At 34.9% G+C, this 23,829-nt stretch overlaps 1 protein-coding gene across 6 annotated transcripts in view; it reads right to left on the reverse strand.

Annotated features, from left to right (window-relative positions):
- LOC123537795 (cys-loop ligand-gated ion channel-like) overlaps nt 1-23,829 on the reverse strand; it is a 146,562-nt gene that overhangs the window by 67,439 nt on the left and 55,294 nt on the right. The window contains exon 1 of one of the 6 annotated variants that reach the window (XM_045321621.2): nt 10,444-11,736. The exons of the other annotated variants lie outside the window; for them this stretch is intronic. Coding sequence (XP_045177556.2) covers nt 10,444-10,584 — 141 coding nt within the window. The 5' untranslated portion in view covers nt 10,585-11,736. Of the gene's footprint in view, nt 1-10,443; nt 11,737-23,829 lie in introns of those variants that run through there. 6 annotated transcript variants of the gene reach the window in all.

Raw genomic sequence — 23,829 nt, forward strand, 5'->3', positions numbered from 1 at the left:
TAATTCATAAAATGATTTTCATTTCCGTACGCCGAATCCAGGCTTTATTCTACGTTTTCCGGATAAATGACGTTACGCCATCACTCCCGGTTTATCAAAACGTGCAGAACCACCTTAAGGGGACAAAGTTGAAGCGCTGGTCTACATATGTACTGGACGACTCTCGTATTAGTTAGATCTATATGCAAAAAAAACTTTGAAGAAATCGACATATCACGCAGTTACACTTCTTAAAATCTTCTAGGAACGATTTTTACACCAGCTCATGATTTCATTCTACGTAAATATTCAAAAATATCATTTGTAACATGAATATAAAATACGGAGACTACATCTGACTGGTAACGTATAATACCTCTAGTATTAAAGTAAACCAGTCTGCAATTTCAATTTACTTACTTCTGGTATTTTCCTGCAGTGCAAAATATGGTGAACAATATTTTTTGCTGAATTTGCTTCTTTTAATGAGTGATACAACATGCGAGACGGTGTGTGTGTGTAGATTTTAGTCGTTAAGAAAAGAATGGCTGACAGTTATGTTTTAAATCAGCGGCACATTTTCTTAAAACATGATCAAGATTTTCAATTTGAAATATGGAATAAAATACAAAATATACAGCAGTAATAATGAGTCAAAAGCAATATGCACATCAAGAAGTAATAAACACGACATGCATTGGAAGGAAAAATAACTCTTAGTTAACTCCGATTATTTCAAATAGTACCTGCAAATCCTTGCGTATTTTGAACAAATAACCTCGATTAATTCATGGAGTACCTGCAAATCATTGCAAAGACTAAGAAACTCGATTATTTCAATGTCTATCCGCATATCCTTGCGTATACTAAGCAAATATATTTGATTATTTCAAACAAAAAAAATCTGGTTATTCTTGCACATATAAAAGAAATAACTCAGTTATTTCAAAGAACACCTTAGCTAACTTTGCATAAAGTAAACACATAATCCTTATTATTTCAAAAGAAACCTTGGTACCCTTGAATAATTAAAAAAAAGTTAAACCCTATTATTTCAAAGGCTACCTGTGTATCCTTGCTGATACTAAACAATCGCTTATAAAGTGTCATTTGGTCAGTTTGAAACTGAACTGCACAATTGCGTCAGTGTAATCCTAGCCGCTACAGTTTACACATAACTCTCATACCACATTCTGTCATCTAGGAAATATACGCAACCATGAGTCAACATATCATTTTTCTCATATTAACAAATACAAACGGAATTAATCTACATCTACTAATACTAATTGATAAAACATTATGTTCTACAGATGGCAAAATAACGATATAATACAAAAGGTCAATTGACAGAACCAGGCTGTATTAATAATACAAGGGAAATCGTATATATACATACGAGAAAATGGTACCAGGAAATATTCCCAGTGTGTTCTATTCGCGTTTACACTGACTAAAGAGAGAAACCCAATGCAGTATAACTATTCTCCCTGGATACATTTTCACAACCATTTACGGGAATATTTAGATGGTTGTCTGTTTTTAGCTCATGGGAAATTATTCTTGATGAATGACGGTCCATAATCTCGATCTGATGTCTGTTTTATCCATATTATTTCATGCATGTTCTGTGCTGGAATATTTATTTATTACAAATAGCACATAGAAATTTTGAACTTACATGTAAAGCAAACAAATTATTTATTTTTATTTTATACTTTCAAATTGGCTAAATGTACCTATTTTTAGTGTCTTATCATTGAACAGTATATTTGATAGTTTTCACTGTGAAAATACTAGATATATTAAACATGTATTCAAAGAAAAGCATATAATTAATGAATATTGGTTAATTTCTTTACCAGAAAGGTCTAAGCTTGTATTAGACTTGAAAAAGTATGTTGAAATCAAGCAAGCTGTTATAACGCTTCTGTCTGCCTTCATACGAACATGGGCACTTTCAACGAAATCCCTTTTGCCTCTAGGCTCATGCCAAAATTCAGAAATAAGAGATATTGTAAAAAAAATCAGAAAGTGCTATTTATGGAAGATGGCTATTAACGAAAGCGTGATATATTTTGAAATGACTGCACTACGAGTGATTTTAGTCTAACTTGTAATTAATTTCTGACAATACTAAATAAATAAGAATTGAGACAGACCGTATCCAGGAGAGCAGCAGACGACACTAAACTTTCCGTTGCAGATGTTGTTAATTGCAGTAATAGTGCTGTAGCTGCAAACAGTAAATTGGAGAGCAATAAACGCTCGCTTCCTTTTTTTGCCTTAACAAAAAAATCTTCAGGTTACAAAAAAAAACTTTTCAAATCTTCGAGCACGGTCGTGAGAAAAGACTTGCTACGCACTGTTATATTATTATAATTCCCTATTTCAAAGAGGTCTTTTCTAGGGTTTCTTTATTTGCTGTTGTTATTTTTTCTAAGTGTCTAGATATTTTACGTTTTCTCTATTGCCAATACATCTACAAGAGTGCACAGAATACTACACAAAAACATGATAAATGCCAGGTTTCAAAAAAGCAGCCCCCCCCCCCCCCCCCCCCTCCCCAGACGTTAACCCAGCTTGCCGACGTGCAAACGACCAACAAACACACTCACACAGAGCAAACACATTTGGACAAAACGAACAAATAAAGGAACCAATGGGCACCGCCTTGGAACTGTCATCGGCAAATCCACCACATGGAGCTTAAACCGGCTTATGGTGCACCTAACCTTGCTCTTACATCCACCATGTTCCAAAGTCACAGGACAGTGTAAATAAAAAGTTATCTCCGCCAGGTGAAACCCTAACATACGCAATAGCAACAGAGGTATGTTATGTTAAACAAAAATGTTCTTGTATATTTATATAAAAAGCAGTCCTTAGGACCTAAAACGCATGTACTCGATGCCTTTGCAGAAGACAGAGCAACAAGGGAAACACCCTTAAGGGTGGCGAGACATGCCAGAAGACAGACATAAAACAGGTCAGTCCTGGTGAGATTTATGTACTGATTCATAGAATCCACGACGCAATCAAAGAGCAAAGCGTAGCGTACAACTGTAAAAGGGTTGAACACCAAACATGCGGTGTGTCTAAAACAGTCGGGTCATAACCTCTTTTAATAAAACTGTCACAGGGTGTTTCAATTTAAATAAGGCTGTTATTGTTTTTTTATTCAGTTTCTGTAGTACTTCATAATGGTAAAATATTCTGGTTCTTACATGACCAGATTTATTTTCCTACTACACAAAGAAGACTGCAAATTGTGTGTTATTAACCCTTACCCTACTAAATTTCTACAATGAACTTGTCCATCTTTCAACCTGGACAGTACCATTCATTGTTGAAAAGGGTGCACATCAAAATGATACTGGCTAAATAGCGAACAGTGCAGATCATGATCAGACTGCAATGATGTACAGGCTGATAATGACCTACACTGGTCACAAAAGCAAACCCAGTCGTGTCCAACAATTCACTGTTTGACGTCACACTTATTACGTCACATCGTCGAACGTTTTAACGTCGCACTGGTAAAGAAACACAAAAGAACAGGCAAATATTTGTGGGATGTCGTGAAAAATGTGCACAATATTCCTAAATGATGTGTTAGAACAAAATAATATATCTCAAACATAAAATCAACGTCTGTCGTTTAGATGTGTATTATTATTTGGTTCCAGCTACCCCTCGTGGTATAATTCTTTCGCATCTGAACTCGAAGCAGTGGTTTTATTCAACGACAAATCATCGTTTAATGTGTTTTTCTTAAATAACACTTAATTTTAGTACACTAAGTATAGTAGCATCGAGAAGCTGGCACTGACATCGAAGATCGAAAATCGAAATTTAATTTTCTAGCCAGCTTTAAACTTCGAGCCAGGTCGAAGATCGAAATTCAACATTGAATATCAATGTCGTACTTGCTTTGAACTTCTAGCCAGCTCGAAGATCGATATTCAAGATAGAATTTCGAGCTGGAGTTGAATTTCGAGTCAGCTCGAAGATCGAAATTCAAATTTTGAAAACGTTGAATTTCGAGCCAGCTCGAAGATCGAAATTCAGATTTTGAAAAAGTTGAATTTCGAGCTGGGGTTGAATTTCGAGGCAGCTCGAAGATCAAAATTTAGATTTTCTAAAACATGAATATCGAGTTGGGGTTGAATTTCGAGCCAGCTCGAAGATAGAAATTCAGATTTTCAAAAATTTGAATTTCGAGCTGGGGTTGAAATTCAAGCCAGCTCGAAGATCAATATTCAGATTTTCAAAAAGTTGAATTTCAAGCTGGGGTTGAATTTCGAGCCAGCTCGAAGATCAATATTCAGATTTTCAAAAAGTTGACTTTCAAGCTGGGGTTGAATTTCGAGCCAGCTCGAAGATCGATATTCAGATTTTCAAAAGGTTGAATTTTGAGCTGGGATTGAATTTCGAGCCAGCTCGAAGATCGATATTCAGATTTCTAAAAAGTTGAATTTCAAGCTGGGGTTGAATTTCGAGCCAGCTGGAGAAGTTCGAAATTCAACCCCAGCTGGAAATTCAACTTTTTGAAAATCTGAATTTCTATCTTCGAGCTGGCTCGAAATTCAAGTTCACCAGCTCGAAATTTAAAATCTGAACTTATATCTTCGAGCTGGCTCGAAATTCAAGTTCCCCAGCTCGAAATTTAAAATCTGAATTTATATCTTCGAGCTGGCTCGAAATTAAATCCCAGCTCGAAATTAAGCTTTTTGAAAATCTGAATATCGACCTTCGAACTGGTTCGAAATTCAACCCCAGCTCGAAATTCAACTTTTTGAAAATCTGAATTTTGATCTTCGAGCTGGCTCGAAATTCAACCCCAGCTCGAAATTCATTTTTTGAAAATCTGAATATCGATCTTCGAGCTGGATCGAAATTCAACCCCAGCTCGAAATTCAACTTTTTGAAAATCTGAATTTCGATCTTCGAGCTGGCTCGAAATTCAAACCCAGCTCGAAATTCAACTTTTTGAAAATCCGAATTTCGATCTTCGAGCTTGCTCGAAATTCAACACTAGATCGAAATTCAAAATCTGAATTTCGATCTTCGATCTGGCTCGAAATTCAACCCAAGCTTGAAAGTCAACTTTTTGAAAATCTGAATTTCGATCTTCGAGCTGGCTCGAAATTCAACCCAAGCTCGAAATTCAACTTTTTAGAAATCTGAATATCGATCTTCGAGCTGGCTCGAAATTCAACCCCAGCTCGAAATTCAACTTTTCGAAAATCTGAATATCGATCTTCGAGCTGGCTCGAAATTCAACCCCAGCTCGAAATTCAACTTTTTGAAAATCTGAATATCGATGTTCGAGCTGGATCGAAATTCAACCCCAGCTCGAAATTCAACTTTTTGAAAATCTGAATTTCGATCTTCGAGCTGGCTCGAAATTCAACTCCAGCTCGAAATTCAACTTTTTGAAAATCTGAATTTCGATCTTTGAGCTTGCTCGAAATTCAACACTAGCTCGAAATTCAAAATCTGAATTTCGATCTTCGATCTGGCTCGAAATTCAACCCAAGCTTGAAAGTCAACTTTTTGAAAATCTGAATTTCGATCTTCGAGCTGGCTCGAAATTCAACCCCAGCTCGAAATTCAACTTTTTAGAAATCTGAATATCGATCTTCGAGCTGGCTCGAAATTCAACCCCAGCTCGAAATTCAACTTTTCGAAAATCTGAATATCGATCTTCGAGCTGGCTCGAAATTCAACCCCAGCTCGAAATTCAACTTTTTGAAAATCTGAATATCGATCTTCGAGCTGGCTCGAAATTCAACCCCAGCTCGAAATTCAACTTTTTGAAAATTTGAATATCGATCTTCGAGCTGGCTCGAAATTCAACCCCAGCTCGAAATTCAATTTTTTGAAAATCTGAATTTCGATCTTCGAGCTGCTCGAAGTTCAACCCCAGCTCGAAATTCAAAATCTGAATTTCGATCTTCGAGCTGGCTCGAAATTCAATTCCAGCTCGAAATTCAATGTTGAATTTCGATCTTTGAGCTGGCTCGAAGTTTAAAGCTGGCTAGAAATTTAATTTCGATTTTCGATCTTCGATGTCAGTGACAACTTCTCGACGGTAAGAAAAGTTACGAATTACTGCTTCACAAAAGCCCGTTTCTGATAGCATGTCAATAATATATCATCGTGACTATGTCAAAATGTATGACACAATTTTGTCTGTATATGACAATGTACTACGTACTAATCGGAAATAGATATCATCTTCTGTTCTACTGTGTTCATTTTAGCTTTTGTTTTCGGCAAAACATGTCGTAAACACCATGATGTATTTTGGTATTGTATACCTATACTTGCATCTGTTATCATGTCTGCCTTCAAGCCAATTCCACTATTATCTTTAGAACACAGCTGTTTTATATCTCATTGTGCAAACAGAAAATTCAATACAAACAAGCTTTTATTTTCCGCAAAATGTTTATGCCACTTTACAACTATTCTGAGCACCAGATTAATTGTATTTAAATATTTATTTGTTGCAAATTCCATCTGAAACTGACAGCACGTCTGAAATCTGTAACACAAATTGATTATGTAACAAGTACAACAGTAATGTGACATAAAAGTAATACTATATGGAAAACCTACTGGCCATTAGTTATGCAAGTTTAAGTAAGAGATAAAAGGTTCAATAAGACAAAGTTACAATATCTACTGTAAGCAAGAGTTGCTTCCCTGGACTTGTTTATCATTAGCTATTTGTTCTGCTGCGAAGCGTTTACGAAAATATGCAATGTCTTTTTTTTTTCTTATTTCGTGCTCAGTATTTTTCTTCAACATAGACAAGCCATTTGATCATATTTTTCATAAAGAAAGGAACACGACCTTAAATGACGGAATAAGCAACTGTATATATGCTACTCTGAAACTATCCCTCATAAAATAAAAAAAAAAAACGTGTTTGTAAACATGGACGGTTCCAAACTGAAGGGGGTCCATGCTCAAAAATAATGACAAAATACAATACATATCGCATATTCGTAGCCCTGACCAACCTATAAACCGGGCCAGTCTATTTATAAGTACAACAACACTGTTGACCTATTTAAACGAGGAGTATCAATTAAATTATATACCTATATTACAATCATTCTGCAAATAGATAATGATGCAGTTATTACATTGTAGAAATTCTCAACATGTTATACGGCTATAAAATCAGTCAGGATTGTATGCTGTCTGCCAATTCGGAAAATTTGATTTATTTGTAAGGATGAGTTAAGTAAGATATTCATTATTCAAATATATAGTATGGTTTTATTTCTTGTATTAACAGTTCAACATAATCATGTAGTCTGACATGTCACTGTAATAAAGACACATTTAGTTATGTTATGTACTGTGTACATTATCGTACTAACTTACTTCAGTATCATGTTAACTATGTTCTGTACTGTGTTCATTATCGAACTAATTTACTTCACCATAACTTTAGCTATGTTATGTGCTATGTTCATCATCATACGAAGTGACTTCCGCGTCACGTTGGCTATGTTATGTACTATGTTCATTATCGTACTATACATGTACGGTAATTATTTAGCACCACGTTGACTTTGTTATGTACTGTGTTCATTATCGTACTATACATGTACGGTAATTATTTAGCATCACGTTGACGGTAATTATTAAGCACCACGTTGACTTTGTTATGTACTGTGTTCATTATCGTACTTTACATACGTTGACTTTGTTATGTGCTGTGTTCATTATCGTACTATACATGTACGGTAATTATTTAGCACCACGTTGACTTTGTTATGTACTATGTTCATTATCGTACTATACATGTACGGTAATTATTTAGCACCACGTTGACTTTGTTATGTGCTGTGTTCATTATCGTACTATACATGTACGGTAATTATTTAGCACCACGTTGACTTTGTTATGTGCTGTGTTCATTATCGTACTAAACATGTACGGTAATTATTTAGCACCACGTTGACTTTGTTATGTGCTGTGTTCATTATCGTACTATACATGCACGGTAATTATTTAGCACCACGTTGACTTTGTTATGTGCTGTGTTCATTATCGTACTATACATGCACGGTAATTATTTAGCACCACGTTGACTTTGTTATGTGCTGTGTTCATTATCGTACTATACATGTACGGTAATTATTTAGCATCACGTTGACTATCTGATGTGCTGTGTTCAACAGCATACGAACTGACTATAGCATCACGTTGTCTTTGTTATGTACTGTGTTCATTATCGCACTACGGTAATAATTTAGCATCACGTTGGCTTTGTGATGTGATGTGTTCATTATCGTACTACAGCAATTATTTAGCATCACGTGCTGTGTTCATCATCATACGAACTGACTTCAGCAGACCATCAAATTAAACATGGTAATTTTCTTATCCTAATACTAATTTATGCTTCAGGCGAAATTATATCTAAACAAAATTAGGACATAGTGTAAAGGTCAAGTTAAACAACGACATATTTGAAACGAATATTTAAGGGCTAGGGATTGTCTATAAAAGGAAAATAGACAGAATTCTTAAACAGATGATATTCTGAATTGAACTATAATTGTAAAATATTTAATCATTTAGTCGCAGATGAAACGTGGATAGTAACAGTTACTATAAAGTTGCCAAAGGTGTATGCTCATTATGCACATATGCAATATTCCAGCAACATACTTATATACATGTTTCATGTGAAAAAATGGATATTATCCCTATTGTTTCTACACTTAAGTCACTGTCACTCTAAGCAGTACGTTTGCAATACACCTTAAATGTAGAAACCGAACATAAAACACATTCCTAATACATGTGGTTATGTTCTTAATCAACCTAGAAATGAACAATGCGAACATAAACCACTTTCCATATACTTATATTTATATTCTTTAAATACCTTAAAATTAAGAAACCGAAATGAAGCTACTTTTGAGACATGTATTTATGTTGTTTATTTTTTTAATCAGTCTAACATGAAGAAATTAAACCTAAACCCTTTTCTTATACATGTATTTATTTTTTAATCAATATAAGAATGAAGAGATCGAAAATAAAGTAGAAAAAGTGGAAACTCCATAGTTCGCTCAACATAAAAACAAAAATGCTACAGGTTCGGTTTGATTTAGCCTGTTCGTGGATGGTAGTGGAAATTGATGCTACCGTCCACGCCCTCTAGCCCCAAACTGAGCAGAACTCAACATTTACACATGTTACAAATACAAAAAAAAAACAATTTAGAGACATCCGCAGATGTGTTCATACGGCGGTGCACATGGTACAGTCATTGAGACACTAGCGTGTTTAACACGAAAAGAACATGCGCTAACGCTATTCTAGCATAAAACCTGTAAAAACCAAGTAAACGAATGTAGTATCCCTCAAGTCATCAAAGTTCCATGGAATGCGCGGTAAAGTCTACGTTGTTTTTTCACGTTGACGTCATTTCCTTTTGAATTATCCATTTTAGGGCCGTAATGCGTTTACGCTTTGCCACGGAACGCGCATATATAAAAAGGTGTTATAACAGCACGTGAGCACGAGAATCTCTCTGTTAACACACGTTTTCTCTCCTGTTAAAACACCCCCGAAAAGTGACAATAACAGCAGTTCTATGCTAGAATGTTCTTTCTTGCATACCAGACGGGGATTTCCGGTATTTTTACCGTGCTGGAAAAATCCATCTTTAACCCGGGTGTAAGATACTCGTGCTGTAAATGACGTATTACGAACTACATAATGTAGAAGATTTATGTATAATTTATTTTATTTAAAAAACGGAATAGAAATTAATACCTTACAGTTCTATTGGTTCCCGATAGCATATTTCTCGATTCAAATCACGTTATTTTATCAACAATTCATAACGTAACGCTGCAACTGATAAAACAAAACCGGAACTAAACATTGTTATTTGTTTTGAAACGTCATGACGTCTTTCCTGTTTACGGACGTTGGTTTCCCGCGCTTTGTTTAAATACACTGCTATAAGAAATAGTTCTAAAAAGAAAACCGTTCGATTGATTTTATTTTTATTATTTTTCTTGAAATCGGTATGCAAGAAAAAGATTCTGTCACTGGTTATAGGTGCAGATGGAAATATCCGGCTCTCGGGTAACTGTTTAGGCGGTAAGTCGGCAAGGAGCCTCGTTACCGCCTAAACAGTTACCCTCGAGGCCAGATATTCCCATTTGCACCTACAACCAGTGAAAGAATCTTATATTAATTAACCTTAAAGTGAAAAATTCGAACATAAACCACTTTCCTTATACATGTTTTTATATTCTTTAAATAGCCTTAAACTGAAGAAACCGAACATCTACAAGTTCTCTTATACATGCATTTATGTTCTTTAATAAGTAAATCACACATAAACCACTTTATTATTATACTCGTATGTATGTTTTTTAATCAATCGAAAACTGCAGAATTCAAACCACTTGCCTTTTGTCCAGATGAATGCATAATCTGTAAATCATGTGTTGATAGCGGTGCGTAACCATCGCTGACAATATCACAGTTGATTGGATTATAACGGGATGATGATAACATGTTTATAACAGACAACTCTTGCCCGAACATCATTCTGATGCCTTGTACAAAAAAGCGTTGTAAATGTAAAGAAGTGCTTCTATCTATAAAGCTTTAAATCGGTATAATAAAACTGTTATTTTTGCATATATGTATGAACTTTAGATCGGCATGTACATTATGTTTTGCGTATTGCATATGCCTTAGACATTTTTGCCATAACACGAACATATGTAGATCTATCCGTGAAAACAAAATTCACATTAAGCTATAGCGTTTCAGTGTAAAGCAACTCAAACTGTTTCAAGACGGATACTTGTAAGCTTTCATGTAAGTCTGAAATATATTTCAGTTAGTGATTACTTAACTTATTGTTCAGTCTATATTTACAGTCAGTCACGCGAAAACGCCTCACTGACTTGAGGGTGAGGGAAACACGTATCGGCCTGTGTAAGAAGCTTTACACGAACTTGCCAGGTTACGATACAGACGTGATGTCATAACGACGTGATGTAATACACAATCCATAGGTCATAACTCCGGGAGTATATTTATCAACCTCTTTGTGGATTCGTCAGCTATTTTTTGTCCTAGATCAGTATCACTATTTTCCAGGTCAATATATCCTAATGCTTCTACCCTAAAAGGTAGATAATGAGTTCACAAGTGAGGTTATACGTCCATAAAATAAGATCAGGTGTTCACAAGAAGAAGTATTTTGACTTTACACTTAATGTTTAAATTCTAACTATCTTTTGATGTCATGTCTTTTTAGTATTTTAACCAGAGTTTTACCAATTGTGTAGCTCCATAGTATTTGAAATATTTTCCTTTTTTTATTTCACTGTAATATTTCAATTTTATAATTCATAGTTATATTTTACACTTTCGCTTCACACCATTATAAACAGTATATTTCTACACTGATATAAAATCAAGATATCCTGTCCAAGCACCAGAAAGAACTAGTTTTCAAATATTTCAATGAAACAACTGTTACCTGATTTTATTTCGGTATACGAAGAGAAATTAATTCCTCAGATAAAAAACCAAACAAAACAACACTGTACATCCAAATTATTCAATCAATCGACGCAGAACTAATTTTTTACAAAGCATAGGTACGATCCTATACAATTATATTGCGTAATGAGTCTCATTTGAATCATTTTGCATTGTTCTTTATGAATATTTGTGGTACCTAATCGATAATGAAGAAATAAAGGAAGAAACAGAGCGCTATACTGCTTAACAAAGATACAGCTGAATGCTGGACAGCGTTGAATGGGTTAGACATTTCTGCGGTTTACCTATCGTGTCTTTCGTTATTAATCGAGTTTATTATTATTTGCGTCCGTTTTGTTCTGCGTTTCCAAGTAATTGTCTTACAGATTTTATTCTGCATGATATATTTAAATCTTAAGAAAATATACAGACATAATACTCGAGAATAAAGCAGTCCAGATAGAATTTGTACAATTTATCATTAAAAACCCCATGCGCACATATCATATTATTAATAACAATACAATAATAAAATGATACTGAAGATTTTACAGAACACTCGTGAAACGATACTGTAGATTTTACAGAACACTCATGAAATGATACTGTAGACTGTACGGAACACTCATGAAAAGATACTGCAGATTTAACAGAACACTCATGAAATGATACTGCAGACTGTACGGAACACTCATGAAATGATACTGTAGATTTCACAGAACAATCGTGAAATGATACTGTAGATTTTACAGAACACTCATGAAAAGATAATGTAGACTGTACGGAACACTCAAGAAAAGATACTGTAGACTGTACAGAACACTCATGAAATGATACTGTAGACTGTACGGAACACTCATGAAATGATACTGTAGACTGTACGGAACACTCATGAAATGATACTGTAGACTGTACAGAACACTCATGAAATGATACTGTAGACTGTACGGAACACTCATGAAATGATAATGTAGACTTTACAGAACACTTATGAAAAGATACTGTAGACTGTACGGAACACTCATAAAATGATACTGTAGACTGTACGGAACACTCATGAAATGATACCTGTAGATTTAACAGAACACTCATGAAAAGATACTGTAGATTTAACAGAACACTCATGTAATGATACTGTAAACTGTACGAAACACTCATGGAATGATACTGTAGATTTCACAGAACAATCGTGAAATGATACTGTAGATTTTACAGAACACTCATGAAAAGATACTGTAGACTGTACGGAACACTCATGAAATGATACTGTAGATTGTACGGAACACTCATGAAAAGATACTGTAGATTTTACAGAACACTCATGAAAAGATACTGTAGATTTTACAGAACACTCATGAAATGATACTGTAGATTTTACAGAACACTCATGAAATGATACTGTAGACTGTACAGAACACTCATGAAATGATACCTGTAGATTTTACAGAGCACTAATGAAAAGGTACTGTAGACTGTACGGAACACTCATGAAATGATACTGTAGATTTTACAAAACACTCATGAAATGATACTGTTGATTTTACAGTACAATCAAGAAATGATACTGTATATCTCACAGTACAAGCATGAATTGGGACTAGATTTTACAATACAAGTATGAAATAATAAAGAAGATTTTACATATTGGCGACCCTATACACTCAAAACATCATTTTGGAGGCAAGTGTAAAATACTTCCACAGAATGGAAATACGCAAGTATGATGCTAAGTTGGCGCATAAATACATTCCGGGTCATGTAACAAGTTTAGATGAGTTAAATATACATCTCTATCAAACACATTATCTTTAAACAGACACAAGTTGAATGATAAAACTTGGCCTTCAAAGAATTTCGGATAGATTGCGACGCAGTTAAGAAAAGTTACTCTATAAAACAAATGCCTTTTAAACAACCACTATTATTACAACATATGTATATCAGATATTTCTTTCTGATTAATTCTTTGAATGGTTAGATATAAACTAACACATCTGCAGATATATTTATTATATGTAATTTTAAAAAAAAACCAGACTCTTAAGAAATCCCTTCCAATAAATGTAACGATCGGTGATTTGACTATATAATCATTTTGCCTGTTAGAAAAAATGACGATATTCATCATTCATTCTAAGCCGATTTCTCCTGTATACTGTATGCCACTTTTCCCGCAGTCGTGGTCCGTGTTAGGCCGTCATAATTATCATATTTTTTTTTTCAAAGAATTTATTTACTTCAAAAATGAAATACATTTTCAGGTACGTCATATAACAGGGCTGTTGTGAAAACTAATTGGGCCTGAAACATTAAAGCTTTAAGTCTGCAAGTTAGACGTTTTAGATTTTATGTATTATCATCAAATTACAACTTGCTAATAAGACAGGTAAAACTAGTGAGCCAGTCAGAGCGCCTATATGTAAAATATGGCGTACAAAGCAAAATGATAGCGGTCAGGGAATTACAGTTTGAAACAAGGATGTTGGGTGCTTTGTATGCGCAAGGTCCAGAATGTTCATTTTACTGACTGCTTATAAATTGCTTATTGTCACAGTGAGGATTCGATGTGTGTACTGTTCGATACGAAATCGAATTGTCGAAAAACAGATAAAGATATGAAAATATGTTGATGCAATTTTTAAAGTAGACACAAAATTTGAATGGGAAAATAGATGACAGTATTATATTCCATATAAATTTGGCCATATAAAAAGTAGTTGTATGCATAGCCTTAGACTAGCTCCTAGACTATGATATATCTTTTTTTTACATTTTTATGATTAAATGAAGTGAACTGAGATAGTCTATATGCTATGTCCAATATCATGATAATTTCAACATCAGTCCTCTGTGAAAATCTCTAAAATAGACTGGCTTTTGTCTCTATGAAATTAAATTCATCAAAAAAGGAAAAATGTAGAAATATTTTATCATCAGTCTAGTGGCTAGTCTAGCATAGCCTATGAGGGATTAAAACCCTTGTCTAGGGAGTAGACATAGAACTCTTTTTTGATAATTATTGCTCTAGGACACAAAAATAAGTCATTAAACTTAGTCAACTCGTATGCCGGATACATTTGTTTTTAACTATGTAATAATCTATGACTAAGTTTAAGCTGAAAACGAATAACACAAAACCTCAAATTATTATTAACGGAACTAAATATTAGTTAGCTTAAAAACATCGTGAGTGTGAGGCAGAAATAATAAACAATTGTCTTAGTTTCATATTGATCAAAACAATTTTTGTCCCTAAAAAATATTAAATACGCCAACATCTCTAAATCTGCAAAATCATTCGTACCTAAATGGAACTAAATTTAGTTAAGAGCTGGCATCAAGGATTGTCGTACATTTCTTAATTTCTCTTTAACAGACTCCCATAAAGCTTTTTTGTCCTTTTGATAAATGTGAGTTATCTATTTACAATCCTTTCGTACGGTACTAAGTAATTCCTCGGGATTTTGCAAATTCTATAACGAATAAATGATCAATCCCGTAAGCGAATACTTTCACAGTAAATACTAATCATCTTGGTATTAAAACCATTCATTTATTTACATGACCAGAAACATAAAATTAGTATTGCCTCAGCAGTCGGTATGTGTTTTTTCAAAAACATACAACAGCTGTGTCGTTTTATTGACTTCGTTTATGGAAGTATACAGTAATGTAGGATAACATTGTAAACCAAAGTAAATGTAATTTGTCATACCTTTTAATGCCAATAAAACAAACGGAGCATCCAGTATTCGCCTATATAGTCACATATTGTTCACTAGAACTAATATATTTACGAAGACGTTGTACATGTTTAAGACGAAATATTGGTCAAATATATCGTATAAATAATCATCAATGTATACAAAAACAAACCAACATGTATAATATTTTTCCAATTATCGAACAAATTGAATACACAAATCTATTCAAAGTGTCAAAATAATTTAAAACAGCATAATACGTCGTTAAGACTTAGTACTAGCATGTGCTGTAATGGCGGTTTGGCAATAGCTTGAAATGAAGCTTCTAATGGTGATTTTATTATCTAATTATGTGACACTTCTAAATTAGAAAAAAATATGATTTGACGTAATTTCTGTATTATCTAATGATTTGACTTATTTGCAAATTACTGAGTTTTAAATACATGATGTTTTATACAAAAGGAAAATCATTTGGGATAAACCATTTTCAGGTCTTTATGAATTTGTGTGTTTTTTTTTTTGTAATTTATTCTGTATAAAACAATTTCATACAAATATCTTTTCTTAATCTTGTATACCCAAATTAGAACAATTATGTTGTGTAATGAATTCATTGGTGACATAACAGTAAATTAATTTAGCTTTTTATAAAAATGTGTAAACTATAATTAAACTTGCCTTTTCTCCCAAGGGAAATTTCATAACCGGGGAGACGTCAGAGCCGTCTGGAGTAAAGCACATACCAACAAGAGAGTCGTCAGGATTAAACTTGTTTGAAGTCATCATATTAAGTAATGAAAATTCCTGACCAAGCATTCTGCATGAAATATTGAACACACATTAAACAATTCCACTACAAGCACGTTCAAAATATGACGTCACAATTATTATTTACTGGGATAACAAGCTGGCGTTTGCCTTTTTCCCGAAATGTCTTTTGTTTCAGTTTTTAAGTTGCTTTTTTTGTGTGTTAGGGGAAAAACAATCCTGTATAATATTCAACTTATGTTGAGTTAAAATCACTTGTTTACCTCTTTATCATTAAAATGTTTTGAATATTTTGAAAATTTTCGTTATTATAGTTCATGGCGACATAATACATGTTCAATAGTTACACAGTTTGATAAGTATAAGTCCAGTACATCCTTTTGCAATGTTTATAAAGCATAATTTAGACTATAACACATACATATGAACTTATGACTATCAAACGACTGTACATTATGTTTTTTCCCAGTTTTATCTATCACTCTATTCCAATTCATTGCTATCACATGACAAAAAAATCAAACAGATACCATCGCAACATGTTTATCATAACTGATAAAAGAATATTCATGAGTGGAATACATACAACACTTCATTTGGTGTTAAAGAGTTTCCTACACTCTGAAATTTTCTGACGAAAGCGTTTGAGTAGACTATAAGGAAGCAAACAATTTGGATACGTAGATATGCATGCAACAAAGTCGTAACTCATACCGCAAGTACACTGAAGTTAGTGTAATTTCATTTACCATTTGAATTGGAATATAATATTCCCATATCTGAGCAGATAATGATCTCGTTCGTTTGCTGTATATATTTGTAACTTTATAATGACAAATCCTCCCAAAAGACCTTATAAGCATACCAAACGAAGCAATGAGTTTTCTTACCATCATCTTACATTGTCTGAGGTGCTAATCAAATTTCTGTTACAGTAACCTAGTTTTACGAAGAATCAGTCGATATGTATATAATGAGTAAGTTTAGTTGTCGGAAATTTTAACTTGAGTGTCTTACAGAAAAGACTTTGAACAGTATAATGAATAGGACTCACTTGTACTTGTTTCTGTTACAATAATCGCATGCACGGTTACTTTGTTTTGATTTTATTTTATATAAATTACTCACAATCATTCTTATAATGTTAGTTACAAAGTATCGGTTTGGTACCTGTAGCGGCTGTGAAAAGTCTCCCTACATGTTTTAATATTTTCTGATCCTTTCTGATCATGTGGTGCATTCATATTTACTATAAAGAATTCTACTTTAGGTAAAAATGAACGCGTAACATGCCATGAATATACTACCACTTTAGATTCCCTACAGTTTGCCGGGTTGTAGTGATGAATATAGCCAGTCTATCCCTCTGATCCGTGACATTCCGTGCAAAGCATGGCTGTAAATTATCTAAATACATGTACCTGCAGACTAGTGTACAAATTAAACCAACTACAGCTAATGAGGTATCAATCAAATCGAGTCTGCAATATTCACTATTAGCCATGTCCTCGGTGCTTCCGAGGGATCTACTTTTCAGGTTTAGTTAATATATTATGTTATTATTAAGTTATTTAGTATATATCTATTTCAAGAATTTTACAAAAGCAGTTGATAATTTAAGGTTTTATTATTATCATCCTTACATTTTTTTAACGATGTTTCAGCAAATAACTTTTTATTTACACTACAGTATGTTCTTTGATTTTTATGCCCCGAAGGTGGGCATATTAAAATCGCATTGTCCGTCCGTCCGACCGTAACTTTGTAAACTCTTGTCCGGGCTGTAACTCTGTCATCCATGAAGGAATTTTGAAATAGTTTGGCATAAATATTAACCTTAATTAGACGACGTTTCATGTGTAATACTCAGACCCCTAGCTACAAGGTCAAGGTCACACTTAGAAGTCAAACGTTAATAGGGTCTGTTTCGTGTCCGGTTCGTAACTTTGCCATTCATCAAAAGGTTTTGAAATTACTTAGCATAAATGTTTATCTTAATTGGCAATACCCAGACCCCTAGCTCCAAGGACAAGGTCAGACTTCGAGTTCAAATGTTAACAGGATCTTTTTTTGTGTCCGGTCCATATTTCTGCCATCCATGAAGGGATTTTGAAATATCTTGGCATAAATGGTAACCATAATCAAACAATGTGTCATGCGCAAGACCCAGATCCCTTGCTCCAAGGTCAATGTCATACTTAGAAGTCATAGGTTAATAGGATCTTTTTCGTGTCCGGTATATAACTCTGTTATCCATGAAGGGATTTTAAAACAACTTGGCATAAATGTTTACCATAATGAGGCAATGTGTTACGGGCAAGACCCACACCCCTAGCTCCAAGATCAAGTTTACACTTAGAAGTCAAGTCAAAGGTCTGTTTCATGTCCGGTTCGTAACTTTGTCATTCATCAAGGAATTTCGAAATTACTTGGCATAAATATTCCCCATAACGAGAAAACGTGTCATGCATAACAACCAGACCACTAGCTCTAAGGTCAAGGTCACATTTAGAGGTTAATGGTTTACATGGTGTGTTTCTTGTCCGTTCCATAACTCTTCCGTCGATGAAGAGATTTTAAAATTACCTGGCATAAACGTTCCCTATATTGAGATGACGTGTCAGACACAAGCCCAAGACCCCTAGCTTCAAGGTCAAAGTCACAATTAGAAGTCAAAAGTTAACATTGTATGTTTCTTGTCCGGTCAATAACAACAGAAATTACTTGTCACAATTCTTCCCTATGATGAGTTGGTGTGTCATGCTCAAGACGCAGACCCTAGCTCCAAGGTCAAGGTTACCTTCGGAGAACTTGTTTAATCTGGTCGCAAAATGAGTCATACCTAAACTATTCTGGCATATTTTGCGCAGACAACTGTAGCATTCTTGGGCACACTTCGGGGGCGTTTGCCACTAATAGTGCCAGCTCTTGTTTGAGCTTTAATTCTAAATACTTAGTATATTTTGAGAGTTATATATACTTGTATTTTTCCCTATAAAATGTCAAGGTCAGTAGTGGCTATTGTCAAGTTACCTTAAAGACACACCACAAAATAACTGTAATCTTTTGTATTTCCATGATGGTAATTATACATTTTTTGTATGGAGAAATGAGAAATAACAAGTATCTAGTTACAATTTGACAGTAACAGATATAAGGCTAAGACAATGTATTTAATGTCTAAATATAGTATTAATGTAGTAGTATGCACGGTACTTCATGTATTAAGGTGAGTATAGACCACACTATACTGAGAAGAGAATGACTGAACAAGTTTGCAGATGAAGTTGTGAAAACAGGGCCTAGGTTGTCTACCTGTCATCATGTAGAATAGTTGTATTATACCAGTATTACCAGAATTATTTGCACCAAGTTCATGTGGGAGGAAAAAGTAGACCACTAGGTATTGGTGGGTCTTTAACACTTCTAATTTCTTGAATACCGATGGATAAAAATAAATGCTATAGCCTATAATTAACGGTTAACGCGAATACGATAATGTTACACACCGATAGCCACACGAGAACTACATGCAGATATAGACTTGCCACAGTTCGCTACTGCGAAAATATAAAGTGGTAATATTGGACTGGGAATTTAGGGCATCTGAACTTCGACAATTTTCGTGATATTACGTAATCTCCCGATGATGCTTCGGCATTCTTAAGCTGCTTATGTAGCTGGATCAAACAACGAGACGGAGAATGCCGAAGTCCGTTACGGAGAATACATAATCGCACGGAGATTGCCGATATTCATAACGGGTCTATTACCTTAAACCGGTGCTACAGGGGCGTTAGGGGTAACTGCATATTTCGTTACCTCTCTTGTACAAACTCCATCAACCTAGTCTGATATTATGTTGCTTGATTGCATTATGTGCTTCTAAGGGATGTTCATATTAAGAATTTATTGTTTATACAGTAATAATTCGTCAACTTAAAGGTTTGATGATCTGCAAGCACTGTTTAAAAATTAAAAATTAAGAAAACATTTTAAAGTTTGTCAAATTTAAGATAGCCAGCACACGTCTTGAAGATTATTTCAAATGTGAAGCTGGAAAGACAAATGGGCTTAGAAAGAAATATTTATATAGAAACAAATTAAGAGCTCATTGTTTATCAAATGCGTTCGGCTTGAAAATTTGAATTGCCATATTTTGTCAGTTATAACTCAGTTTGATATTTTTAGAATACATAAAGATCAATTCCCTAGTAAGTGTTCATAAAAGTGTGTCTAGAAAATGTACAAAATATTTATAAAGCAAAATAAAGACTCAGAATCTTAAGTTTGTACAGAAATCCCTATAAAGATAGATTACTTTCAAATTTTAAAATTAAATTTAAAATGAATTTTTTGAACTTGTGATAACGCTTGCATTGCTGATGAGTTGGTGGGTCATACAGGGATTGTATATATTCCGAATCAATTAATACAGTCAATTGATGAACAGGCTGAATTATTTCCGGCAGGATTGCAAAACTTATCATAAGCGTAACTTAAAAATAAACTGACACGCAATCTGCCTAATTCATTTTGACATAAGAAATGATTTTATGGGAACTGTGCCAGCCTCTATAAAAATAGACGCCATGATTTAACAAGATGAATTTCCTCAAATATCTCTCAAAGTAAAAGAAATCTAGAGCACAAATAATGCATTGGCGAAAATACAGTTAATTGTTTTTGACGGCAATATACATGCCGGCTCTTTACCTGAGCGATAAAGACGGAATAATGGCTGATGTTTTAAACGTTACTTTGCAGTCAAGTTATATCAAGAATAGAACAGAAGTAGAGTATTGTTTTTCCATATGTTACATATGTTTAACGGAAACAATGATCGATATTGTTTTATACGGGAACAGAATGACAATTAAATGAATCCAACATGCATAAGTTCAAATAGAAATCCAGCTTGTGAGAATTTAGTCTAAAACAAAATTTAAACGAAAGCTGAATTTTTATGCAACACGATATTCTCGTGTAACGAAACATGTAATGTATGTGTTTGTTCTTCAGCAAGGTTTTAACATCTTTTTAAATTCTAAATGATGTTTTTAAAAGTGTTTTCATAATTGTTTTAGCAACAGTAATATCAAATACAGTTTTGTTTATTATTTATCTATATTATTCTTACTGTTTTTTATTTTTATTTATTATCATTTATAAGGTTCTTAGGAAACATACAACAATAATTATTATTATTATATTATTATACCAGATTTATATAGCGCCCTTTTCATGATCAGTGGCGCTTTACACAGTTTAAATGCAGCCATACAGGGCGCATAATTCATCCTCTACTAGTACAGACACAGAGCGATCTGACCAGAGGGACCGGGCGAGACAAAGCCCCCACGACAGAAAGATCAGAAATCAGATACAGGCTTGTCCGGCTAACTTAGCCTAGCTCGTTTCGAATAGACAGCCTGGTTCTTTAACGTGCCCAGTGTATAGCACTGATACACGCAAGGATTGCCTGGGTTCCTGGCCAGTACACCGCTAGTTGGGTGGGAAATACTGAAGCGTTTCTGAAAATTCCCGAGTAGTTGCCGGGGATCGAACCCCCGACCTTGAGGATTGGAAGGCCAGTGTGCAAACCACTGAGCTATCCGTCCACCTTCTAGCCTTTAACATTTCATTGAATCTTGTACTCCTTATAAAAAAACAAAAACAAACGTGTTTGTAAACATGGACGGTTCCAAACTGAAGGGGATCCATGCTCAAAAATAATGACAAAATACAATGAATATCGCATATCCGTAGTCCAGACCAACCTATAAACCGGGCCAGTCTATTTTATTTGTACACAACACTGTTGATGATTTAAACGAAGAGTTTATCCAATCAATATAATACCGACTCGTATAGCTATACAAACACACAGGAGTACCTGCTCACTCTGTTTATTCCTGTAAATTCATGGTTAGGGTATTGATGAACTTCAAGTTTTAACTAGGATTTGTTATTAAGATAGAATTAACATAGATGGTCGTTAATTCGGTACAAATGGTAACTTCATTATCTTTAATTGTTCACTAATTACTCCCTGGGTATAATATCAGTATATTGATTCTTAGAAAACTTGAGAGAGATAGAGAGAACGCTTCAGTTATAATCATTATATGAGCCGCGCCATGAGAAAACCAACATAGTGGCTTTGCGACCAGCATGGATCCAGACCAGCCTGCGCATCCGCGCAGTCTGGTCATGATCCATGCTATTCGCTTTAAAAACCTACTGCAATTAGAGAAACCGTTAGTGAACAGCATGGATCCTGACCATACTGCGCGGATGCGCAGGCTGGTCAGGATCTATGCTGGTCACAAAGCCAATACGTTGGTTTTCTCATGGCGCGGCTCATATATACGCTTGTTGGAATTCCGTCCGTATTATGATGTTTTGAAAAAGTGTCTGACGTTATTATGCATTTCATAACACTTTGTATCATAGCTCGGTGTTTTTTCTTAACAAATTTGGTGCAGATAATTCATATACACTGAGTACAGGGTGTGGTAACTAAAAGTGTGCAGGTATTTAATACCCGCACGCTAGTTACCGCACTGGTAGATAGTGAAGTATGTCAGCATGTCTGGAACAGTAGACAGCAAGGAGTATTTTATTGATTTTCTGCTCTCACATTGGTTTATTTTACCTGGGCTTTACACATTTGTAAAGCAAGGATTTTAAGTACTCACTGAACTGCTGTATATGGCAATGCAGACCGCCTACAACTACCATATATTGATGGCTATGATACAAAACAGAAAGAACATTAAAACTCTCGGGTAAACGATTTATACTCGGGGGCTACGCCCCCTCGTACAAATCGTTTACCCTCGAGTTTCAATGCTCTTTCTATTACATATTTAACAGTTGAGATATAATACAGTATTACATTACATTACATTACATTACATTACACTGCACTGCACTGCACTGCACTACACTTGTTTTGTTTTGTTTTCGGTGTCGGTATCTTTATAAAACGAAACATTGTACAGAATTAAACGATCAGAAACAAGAAATGTTGGTAAAACACATATGCCCCGCGTGACGGTGTATCCTAATTTCAAACCCTACATCAATAACACATTGCCTTTTCTTTTACCTAACAATTCCGAAAGAATTGGTGTCTTTTGCTGACCACTTGCAGATATCCTTTAAAATTTGAAGGATTGTTAAGTTGCTTCACAGAAACCATTTGAGTCGCACCATGAGAAAACCAACATAGTGGATTTGCGACCAGCATGGATCCAGACCAGCCTGAGCATCCGCACAGTCTGGTCAGGATCCATGCTGTTCGCTAACAGTTTCTATAATTCCAATAGGATTTGAAAGCAAACAGCATGGATCCTGACCAGACTGCGCGCTGGTCTGGATCCATGCTGGTCGCAAACGCACTATGTTGGTTTTCTCATGGCACGGCTCATTTCAGTCTCGAGACATACTGATGAGCAAAGCAATATAACCCATTTTGTTCGAAGGGGTGCATAAGACAGAATTGCCAAGGCAACAGCTGTCCAGAGAATATAAGATGTAAGAATCAAAACTGTCATAAAAAAATATAGGTATACATGAATGATCCTCTTACATATTCTAAAATGAGCCGTGCCATGGGAAAACCAACATAGTGGGTTTGCGACCAGCATGGATCCAGACCAGCCTGCGCATCCGCGCAGTCTGGTCAGGCTCCATGCTGTTCGCTTTTAAAGCCTATTGGAATTGGAGAAACTGTTAGCGAACAGCATGGATCCTGACCAGACTGCGCGGATGCGCAGGCTGGTCTGGATCCATGCTGGTCGCAAACCCACTA

This window comes from Mercenaria mercenaria, chromosome 18 (assembly GCF_021730395.1).
Source record: "Mercenaria mercenaria strain notata chromosome 18, MADL_Memer_1, whole genome shotgun sequence".
Taxonomy (NCBI): Eukaryota; Metazoa; Mollusca; class Bivalvia; order Venerida; family Veneridae; genus Mercenaria; species Mercenaria mercenaria.